The sequence below is a fragment of the Tyto alba genome, unplaced genomic scaffold (assembly GCF_018691265.1).
Source record: "Tyto alba isolate M040663 unplaced genomic scaffold, T.alba_DEE_v4.0 Super-Scaffold_41, whole genome shotgun sequence".
Lineage (NCBI taxonomy): Eukaryota > Metazoa > Chordata > Aves > Strigiformes > Tytonidae > Tyto > Tyto alba.
Window position 1 is genome coordinate 636,879 of NW_024881317.1, and position 8,915 is coordinate 645,793.

The 8,915-nt window shown below is 56.3% G+C and overlaps 1 protein-coding gene and 1 long non-coding RNA gene across 2 annotated transcripts; one reads left to right on the forward strand and one right to left on the reverse strand.

Annotated features, from left to right (window-relative positions):
• Nucleotides 1–489: 489 nt before the first annotated feature.
• CTSH (cathepsin H) lies at nucleotides 490–8,697 on the forward strand. Its single transcript, XM_042804327.1, has 12 exons — nucleotides 490–623; nucleotides 742–773; nucleotides 871–976; nucleotides 1,078–1,148; nucleotides 1,608–1,712; nucleotides 2,012–2,098; nucleotides 2,854–2,909; nucleotides 4,581–4,662; nucleotides 4,746–4,814; nucleotides 5,239–5,345; nucleotides 7,213–7,338; nucleotides 7,981–8,697. Exons 1-12 carry the CDS (start codon nucleotides 548–550, stop codon nucleotides 8,054–8,056), a joined length of 993 nt encoding a protein of 330 aa, XP_042660261.1. The 5' UTR covers nucleotides 490–547; the 3' UTR covers nucleotides 8,057–8,697.
• LOC116963748 lies at nucleotides 3,074–4,574 on the reverse strand. The gene is made up of 2 exons (XR_004408371.2): nucleotides 4,312–4,574; nucleotides 3,074–3,765 (listed from the first exon to the last, which is right to left on the reverse strand). It is a non-coding gene; the product is annotated as an uncharacterized LOC116963748 (long non-coding RNA).
• Nucleotides 8,698–8,915: the final 218 nt, after the last annotated feature.

Here is an 8,915-nt window from a genome sequence, read left to right on the forward strand (position 1 = left end):
CGAGTGTTTTTATTACATATACTGTAATCCTGTCTAACCACCTTCTAGCAGGAATATAGTAATGTAGTGCTTATTCTGTGAATATTACCATGTATTTTTTACATTGTACAGTATATAAACACAGTTTAACTTTACAGTGGCAGGCATGCTCCACTCTAACAACCAGAACACTTTTGCTGTAAGCAATACCTCGTGGTATGAGAATTCTCTTTCAAGCCCTAAAACTATTTCAACTTACAGCTTGTTTGGAAGAATATTTCCATTTTTTTTTGTAAAAATATATGTTTCCTGATTACCTCTTGCTAATAAATCTATTCTATCTCAGGGTGAACCGGGACTTGTGAGGGTTTTTTGTGGGCGGGTCACCGTCGGCCCCGCCCCCCCGCGGGCGCCCCGCCCCTTTCCCCGCCCCCCCGGGCGCCCCGCCCCTTTCCCCGCCCCTTTCCCCGCCCCCGCGGGCGCCCCGCCCCTTTCCCCGCCCCTTTCCCCGCCCCCCCGGCGGAGGCGCGGCCCGGCCCGGCCCAGTTAAGCTCGGCTCGGCGGGGCGATGGGTTGGGCTGGGTTGCTGGTAGCGGCTGCGCTCCTGGCGCCCGGCGCCGCTGCTTGGGCCCCCTCGGCCGAAGGTAAAGGGGGCACCGGGCGGGGAGGGGGCGGCTCGGCCCGGCCCGGGGGGGGGGGGGGGGGAGCGGGGGAACCGGGCCGGAGCCGCCGCTGACACCCCCCCCCTCCTCCCTCCCGCAGAGGAGCTGCAGTTCAAGGCCTGGATGCGGCAGGTAGGAGCTGGGGGCCGGGGCTGGGGGGGGGGGGGGGGGGCTGGGGGGGGGGGCTGGGGGGGGCCCTCGGTGCGCGGCTGATGTGCCCCCCCCGCAGCACAACCGGCGGTACGGCGCGGGCGAGTACCCCCGCAGGCTGCGGGTCTTTGTGGGCAACAAGAGGCAGATCGACGAGCACAACGCCGGCAACCACAGCTTCCAGAGTAAGGAGCCGCTCCCCCCCCCAGCCCCCGTTCCGCCCTCGCCGTCACCCCCCCCTCACCCAGCAAAACGCTCCCGTTTTCCTCCTCCTCCTCCCTTCCAGTGAGCCTGAACCACTTTTCCGATCTGACCTTCGCGGAATTTAAAAAGCTGTACCTGTGGAGAGAGCCCCAGGTGAGCCCCAGCAGCGTGCGGCGGTGCGGCAGGATGGGGGGCCCCGAGCCAAGGGGGGGCTCCGCGCCGAGCTGCACCCCACCGCTCCGCGCTGCCAGGCGCAGTGCCCTGTCCTGCCGGAGCCCACTAAGAGCGAGGTGAGCCCCCCCAGCCCCTGCCCTCCCGGCCTCCCGCCACCCTCGACCCCGAGTGCTCACTTTCGTTCACAGCCTTGCGGGCCGATCTGTGTTTTTATGGGCAGACCTAAGGCCTGATCCTGGCTTTTGGGGGAGTTAGGAGCTCCCCGAGCAGCTCGGGCACTGCTGCAGGGTGTGCGGGCTGGCAGGGCCCTTCCAGGGGCTGGCCCGTGGCTTCCTGCTTGTAGTGGCCAAGGCCACGAACACGGCACGGTGGCCACCGCTCCCTCCAGCCCGGGAGGGAGCACAGCAGCTCGCCGCAGCCCTCCCGCCTCGCTTGCAGAACTGCTCAGCCACCAAGGGGAACTTCTTCGGCAGCTCCGGGCCGTATCCCGACTCCATCGACTGGAGGAAGAAGGGAAATTACGTGACGCCTGTGAAAAACCAGGTGAGGAGCCTGCGTCGTCGGCAGCGGGCTGGGAGGGGGGCTAACCGCTGCAGGGAGGAGGAGGAGGAGGAGTGCTGGGGTGTGCGTCCCTGCAGGGACGCAGGCGCAGCCGGGAGCCCCTCCGTGGCTGGGGCTGGGGGGGGCTGGGGGCCCTCGGGCAGGGGACGAGGGGGGAGCGAAGCCGAGCTGCATGCGGGGAGTGCTCCTGGCGTGCCCTCCTGCCCTGGCCACGGTGCTTCGGGGAGGCCGGTGACCCCACGGCACATTGTGGAGGAGTTCCCCTCCGGTTCCTCACGCAGGGCCCCTGCGGGAGCTGCTGGACCTTTTCCACCACGGGGTGTTTGGAGTCCGCTATTGCTATTGCAACAGGAAAGCTCCTCTCCCTGGTAAGAGATTTTCCTTTCCTGGGCACTGACGGGGCCAGCCTGATCCCGTCGGCTGCTTGTTCCGAGGCCGGCTGTACGTCGCTGTGTGCAGCTGTGGCAGGTGCCCCCCTGCCCTGCGGACCCCTTGCAGCTCCTTGCAAGTCGAGCAGAACTTCTGGGGAGGCGCAGGGCAGCGTGGCCGGGAGGCCTCTGTGCCCGAGGACGTGCCTATCGCCGTTGCAGGGTCTGAGTGTCCCGCTGCCCCCGGCTTGGGCAGAGCCCTTTTCGGAGCAGGGCAAAACCGGAGGGGCTGGAGGCTGAGGGGTCCGTGCTGCTGCACGCAGGCATGGTTAGCTAAAGCTGTGCAAGCAGCGTGTTGCGAGGCTGTTTAAGCTCCCAGAGGATTTAGATTCTTGAACTAGAAAGACAGTAGCCGCTTATATGACTTAACAGAACAACTGAGGGTTGGGCCTAAGTGTTAAAAACAAACTTGACCTTTGAAAGAGATCTCAGCCGGCGCTCCCGCGGGCGTCCCGGCAGGCGTGAGGAGGAATGCCTCTTGCAGCCCGGGCACCTTGGGCTCGCCAGCTCCCCGGCCCCCTCGTGCCCCTCTTCGGGATGCGGGGCTGTTCAGCCGGGTGATTCCCGCTGGCCGCGGGTGACCAGCCGGCTGCACGGGTAACACCAGCACTGCTCGGTTGCCCACCGCACCGATCGAGTTTCGTCTCACTTACGCAGGTGTTGAATATTTACTGACTCAAAAAACTTTTCCGTAGGCGGAACAACAGTTAGTTGATTGTGCCCAGGCTTTTAACAACCATGGCTGCAGTGGGTAAGTAACATAAAGTAATAAAGGATAGAAATGGGGGTATCTCACCTTCCATAATCGACAGCCTTCCTCAAGATCTAGTGTCAGGATCCTTCCGGATCTTGGAATGGTTTTTGTTTTCCCTTGGCTTTGATGTGTCAGGTAAAACAGTTTTGCGTTTGCTTTTCTTATTTTATTTTTGCCCTTCCTAGAGATGATAATGTTTCGCTTTCACTAAATCTCCAGCATTTCCTAACCTCCGTTGTTCCTCTTACTAGTTTTATTTCTGATATTTGCTTTGTTAGTGTCTTCTGGCACTGCAGTCATGGGCGCTATGTAGCGAGGCTTTAACATGCTCAGGGAAAGCAAGGGGAGTTTTGTCTGTTGCTCTGCTTATGAGTCACATGCATGTCACAGTGCTCTAAGGAACCCACAGAAACCTCTGCTTCCCCTTTGGTAAATTCCTACTGGTGTTGCCAGAGAAGGCAGAAAATAGAGCTTTCTGAAATCTTCTCTTTTATGTAAAATAAGAGGTCCCTGCAGAAAGCTGAGAGCGCTGAGCAAAACCACTCTCGGTGCTCTTTGTTTTCCTCATGACTCCTCCTCAGGCCTTTCCTTGTGAGCACACCCTGATCACACTCTCCTTCGCTCCCCTCCCTGAGGTGTGCTCCCTGGATGGAGCCGGGGAAGGACGCAGCTGCTCGCTGGAGATGTGGGTCCCCAGTCCTCCCCCGTGCTGTGCAGCTGGGGACCCCAGCCAGGCTGGGCAGAGCTCACAGAAAACCACCTTTTGGTGTGCGAGGCTGCAGAGCTGAGCTGGCACGGCTGGTGCTGGGTGGGTGAGCTGGCCTCATGCCTTTGGGGCTCCTGTGTCGGTGTTCTCGCCTGTTGGAGAATGGCTCAGAGACAAGGGTCCCGAGCCCACCGAGCAATTGTATGATCAGAGCCTGCTCTAGCTGCTGATGCTGGGCCTCACTAGGGTTTGCCTGCAGCTGCTCGCAGCTGCAGATACAGGAGGAATGTCAAGGACGCTTCGGCCCTGTGTACCGTGGTGTGTCGAAAACAGGTTAAGGGGAATTAGGAATAGTGGTCTGAGAAACCCAGTGTTATGGTAATGGTGGTCTGAGAAACATTGTGTTACGGTACTGTTGTGTATCGAAAACAAGTCAACAGGAATCAGAAATAGTAGCATGAGAAACTTAGTGTTATGAGAAGCTTGTGCTGTAAGCTAACTGCAAGTAGGTGGACCGTGCGAATACGACCCTTAGAGCTTAAGCCAATCAGCTAGTAACTAGTAGGCATAATTAGTAGAAAGATTATAAAAGGCTGTAATGAAAATCAATAACTGAAGCACGCTTTATCACTCATACTGAGTCGGCTGCGTTCTTCCTCCTTGGCTGGGTCCTCGGCTCGCCCAGCCCGGCACTCCCCCAGGGATCAGGCACCCCTGAGAATGAGGTCTGACCATGCCAGACAGCACGATGGGCTCGGAGTCCCAGGCAGGGAGATGTTGCAGGAACAGACTGGAGTTTATGCCTTTAGAGGGTCTGGGGTACAGACTGTCCTTCCCTTTCCCCCCAGTTTGTGGGGACAGTCTGTAGAACTGCGGGGGGGGGAAGGTTGATGGCTTTGCTCTGCAGAAGACGCAGCATTACCGTCCTAATTAATCTGCATTCTGGCTGTGATGTCTTGCAGGGGCCTGCCAAGCCAAGCCTTCGAATACATATTGTATAACAAAGGCCTCATGGGGGAGGACACCTACCCGTACCGCGCCGAGGTATTTCCAGCACAGCTCAGGGCTGTTCCTGCAGCGCAGGATCCAGCGCAGGCTTTAACACCGCTTCCTTTTTGTCCGCACAGAACGGCACCTGCAAGTTCCAGCCGGAGAAAGCTATTGCGTTTGTCAAGGATGTTATCAATATCACGCAGGTAAGGCCCCGAGGTCTACGTTTCCTGGGTGTTAACGCTGTGCCAGCCCTGACCTGGAAGGTGCTGGGCACGCCAGGCTCCGCAGCACACGCCGCGGCTTGCTCGCTCTTTGGAGAGGAGCGAGCCGCTGGCGCGCACACGCTTCCTCTCCTGCGTGCCGCTGGCTCCCTTTTTCTGAGGATGGCACCAGTGAATTGCCATAGCCAAAAAAACAGGCAGTCTCTGGCTGCTTCCCACAGTGGCTGCGCCTCCAGACTGTAAAAGTCCTGGTTCTTGTCTTTCAATGCAAGCTGCGCTTGTTTCCTTGTCAGCAAGCAGAAAGCGGGGCTCAGCCATCCCCACTGTGCTCCAACCGCTGGTCCGGGGATCGTGACTGGTCCCAGCGTCATCATATAAATGGCACTGGGCTCCTCTCTTCTTGCAGTATGATGAGGACAGCATGGTAGAAGCTGTGGGGAAGCACAACCCGGTGAGCTTTGCGTTTGAGGTGACGAGTAACTTCATGCACTACAGAAAAGGAGTCTACTCAAAGTGAGTGTTTCTGAACCTGGGGGGTGAGGGGAAGGCGTAGGGCTGGAATCACTCGCATCCCCATACCTCCTGCTTTGTGGCACTGGACGGAGGGGCACTGGACTGCATTTTTGCATTTTCTTTTAAATAGAAAATAGAAAACGCAAGTAAACTGTGCCTTGATACACTCGATTTCCCAGGGGAATGGGAGCACAGCACAGGGAAGAGGGAACAGTGTGTTTGCAGCTAATTTACTGCTAGGAACCAGTCCAACCTGAAGACCAGACCGTGTTTGGAACGAAGGTTGGCAAGTCAGTGAGCTCCTGCCGCCCTGTGCAGAGCTGGGGGAGGCCTGTCCCGGGGCGGAGGTGTGAGCCTGAGCTGTGGATGGAGGCAGGGTTGGCCCAGGTGTTGCCGCTGGACACATCTGGCTCACTTAGGGTAAGCCCTAACCAAAGTCAGTTCTGTGCGGGACTCGGGCGGCTGCTCCAGTGCCAGGCCCTGGAGTGGGGGTGGTGGGTGGCACAGCTGCCTTGGCGCTGCCCGCCCGGAGCCGGTCCATCCACCGGCTGGGTTGTGAAGGCAGGGCTCCCCGCATCGCCGCGCGGGCAGGACCCCGAGCTCCTCCCGCCAGTCCCGCCGGGTGCTGAGCTGCCGCTGCAGCTGAACGTGTAAGGAAAGCAGCAGAGATGGAAAACTGGCCTGAGACATGCAGTGTGGCCTAGCAGGAGGTCTCGAGTGTTGTGTCAGCTCTACAGCCAAGGCCAAAAGCTGCCCTAAAGGATGATCGTTATATTTTGGAAAGACCGTGGAAGCTCACTGGGGCAGGACAGATTTCTATTAGGCAAGAAACGGGGAAAGTGCGTGTTTGGAGAGAACCGGAACAATACTTCAGAGTAATGAATCCTCAGTCACGTAGAACTGCCGGGAAAATTAAACTAAGAGTCTAATCGTGAGTGGTCTGCCCCAGGGAGCTGCAAGGGAAAGAGCAGGCAGCACCGTGAATTCGAGTGGCTCTGCTGTTGCAATAAAGACGGTAATCTCAAAGTTTAAAGCGAGTCACAGGCGGATGTAAGATGTGCAAGCAGGTGAGACAGTCAAGATACTTTGTAATAGGATCCCAGTTTGAGGAACGCACCGATTTATTCTGTAGATTTATAGTCTAAGGTAGACGGAAAGTCAGAGCATATGGAATAATTGATGCTCCAGTGGTTTCAGCCTATGCTCCCCAGACCAACTATTAACAGATTCAAGAAAAGTAAATCTGTTGTGGGGATTATTGATCTTGTAGTGATCTCCAATTTGAAAATGCATTACAACAGGTGCTCTAGAGATGGGAGCTTGTACCTTGTCTTGTCCTGTTCTAGGTGGCAACTTTCATCAAGTGCAATTTAAAAGCTAGAGATTCAGAGGAGATACAGGGAAATATGTATTTAGACCAAGGAACTAGCTGTTCCTGTGCAAAGTATGGAACAGTGCCCCTGAACTTTGGGGCAGAACAAGCCATTACTGGGATGCACTAAGAGCTTCTGGTTTTCATTGGAAAAATTCCTTCGCTCAGTTTTTTCATTGTAGCTCATTCTTGTGTGACAATGTCCATGTTAATTCTGAACAAAAGGCCAGACCAGGTGCTCTGAACAAAGGCCCACGTAGCCTATCACCCTGACTTCAGATATGGCCAGTAATAATTTCTGAGTGAGAAAACAGAGCAGTATCTCCTTTTCTTGGCTTCTTTCCCTACTCTCCACAACTGGAAGTTCAGAGTATCCATTAGTTCTTTTTCAGTTGGAGTGCAATCAAGAACGCTGGCTGATCCATGATTAATTCCAGGCTGTTTTTTTTTTTTTTTTATGTAACACATCTGCATTGTTTTTCCTTTTCTTCGCAGCCCACGATGTGAGCACACTCCTGACAAGGTGAACCACGCTGTCCTTGCTGTGGGGTATGGAGAAGAAAATGGGACTCCGTACTGGATTGTGAAGAACTCCTGGGGCCCGCTGTGGGGCATGGATGGGTAAGGAGGTCCCAACACTACTAGACCCACCACGGTCTTCCAGTACCTGGTAGAAGGACAGTCACATGCGGGGATTCCACCCACCTCATCAGCCCCCAGGTCGCCCTTACACTCTCAAGCTGAAGTTTTGCAGCCGTTTCATACTCTGGGAAGGCACAGGGGGAAAACATCGCAGCCTCAGCAGTGAAGGAGACGTGGCTCCACAAGCCAGTCCTGGGGTGACTCCTTAGAGCAGACCCTTAGATCAGTAGACCTGCTGTTGTCGCCGGGGGCTTGGCCAGTGGCTGGTGTGCCTGGTGCCAGGAGAGCACCGTGCCTCCTCCGTGGCTGCACAGCCAGAGGAGAACGGGTTGTGCTGGGACTCAGTTCTCATTCCAGCTCCGCAAGTATTTCCAAGTGCAAGTGCAATTTTTTGAGAGTCAGGTGCTGACTCTGCTAGTCTGTGACATAAGGGGGACAGGGAGTCGCGTTGCCTGGCTAACTCCTGGCAGCAGCAGCTCTGCCACAGGTATTTGCTCCTTGGTCTGGCTTGATACAGGAGCTTGCACGTAATGAGAGCAGTTGCCTTACACTACAGTCTGTCCTGCTGACTCTGCCAGAGGAGGGAACACTCACTCACATGTTTCTTTCTCTTTTTTTAAGGTACTTCCTTATTGAACGTGGCAAGAATATGTGTGGTCTTGCTGCTTGTGCATCTTACCCGGTCCCTCAGGTGTAAGAGGAGAGCGCAGGCCGGGGAGAGTGGGCCCAGGAAGAGGAACGACTGATGGTATACGAATTCCTGAACCAAGAAAGTGAGAACACGATGAAACACCGGTCTGCTGGAAGTTGTTACCTGCAGGCATGTTCCGTGGCTTGCACGCAGCTGCCTGCAGTAGGGAGGCCCGTGCCTCCTCTCCCCAGCCAAAAGCAAACCCCGTCCCGGCCCCGGCCGCTGCTGGGGGGGGTCGGCAGCGGGGGCACCGCTTGCGTGGGGCAGTGCCTCGCTGACACCCCGTTTTAAGACGCTGCCCCAGCAGAGCTCGCCCCTTCCTTCACATGGCTGTTTCCCGATGAACAGATGCCACTTGTAGGGTTTTTTGTTTTCTTTGAAGGCACTTTTTCCTTTCTCTAGAGAAAGATGCGTGCTGTGATTTGTAAATTTTATCTACTTTCATTAAAGGTTTTTAGTGTTTTTTTGTATTAAAAAAATTAGGGTGTTTTAATGCACATAGAGATTTTCTTTTATGAACCGCTGAAGCAAGCAGGAGGCTTGCTGCTAACACTTTCTACACGGGCGGGCGGCAGCAGGGGGCACTTGCCTTATGTGTTATTTCCCGCTACACTCGAGCCCTGACTGAATAAAGATGATTCGTCAGCGCTGTGGCCTGTGCTCTCCGCGGTCACGGGTGGGAGACGCAGCGTTCGAGCCTTGCTTTCCGGGGGGGAGGGCCGTGCAGAGCGTTAAAACCTTTCCCGGGGTTACAGCGGTTAAAGGCGCCCGTGGGGGGGGGGGTCCGTGTGCTTGCGGGCAGCGCCGCCGCCATTTTGTGGCGGGAGGGCCGCCGTTGCCGTGGAAACGGAAGGGCCCGCTTCCG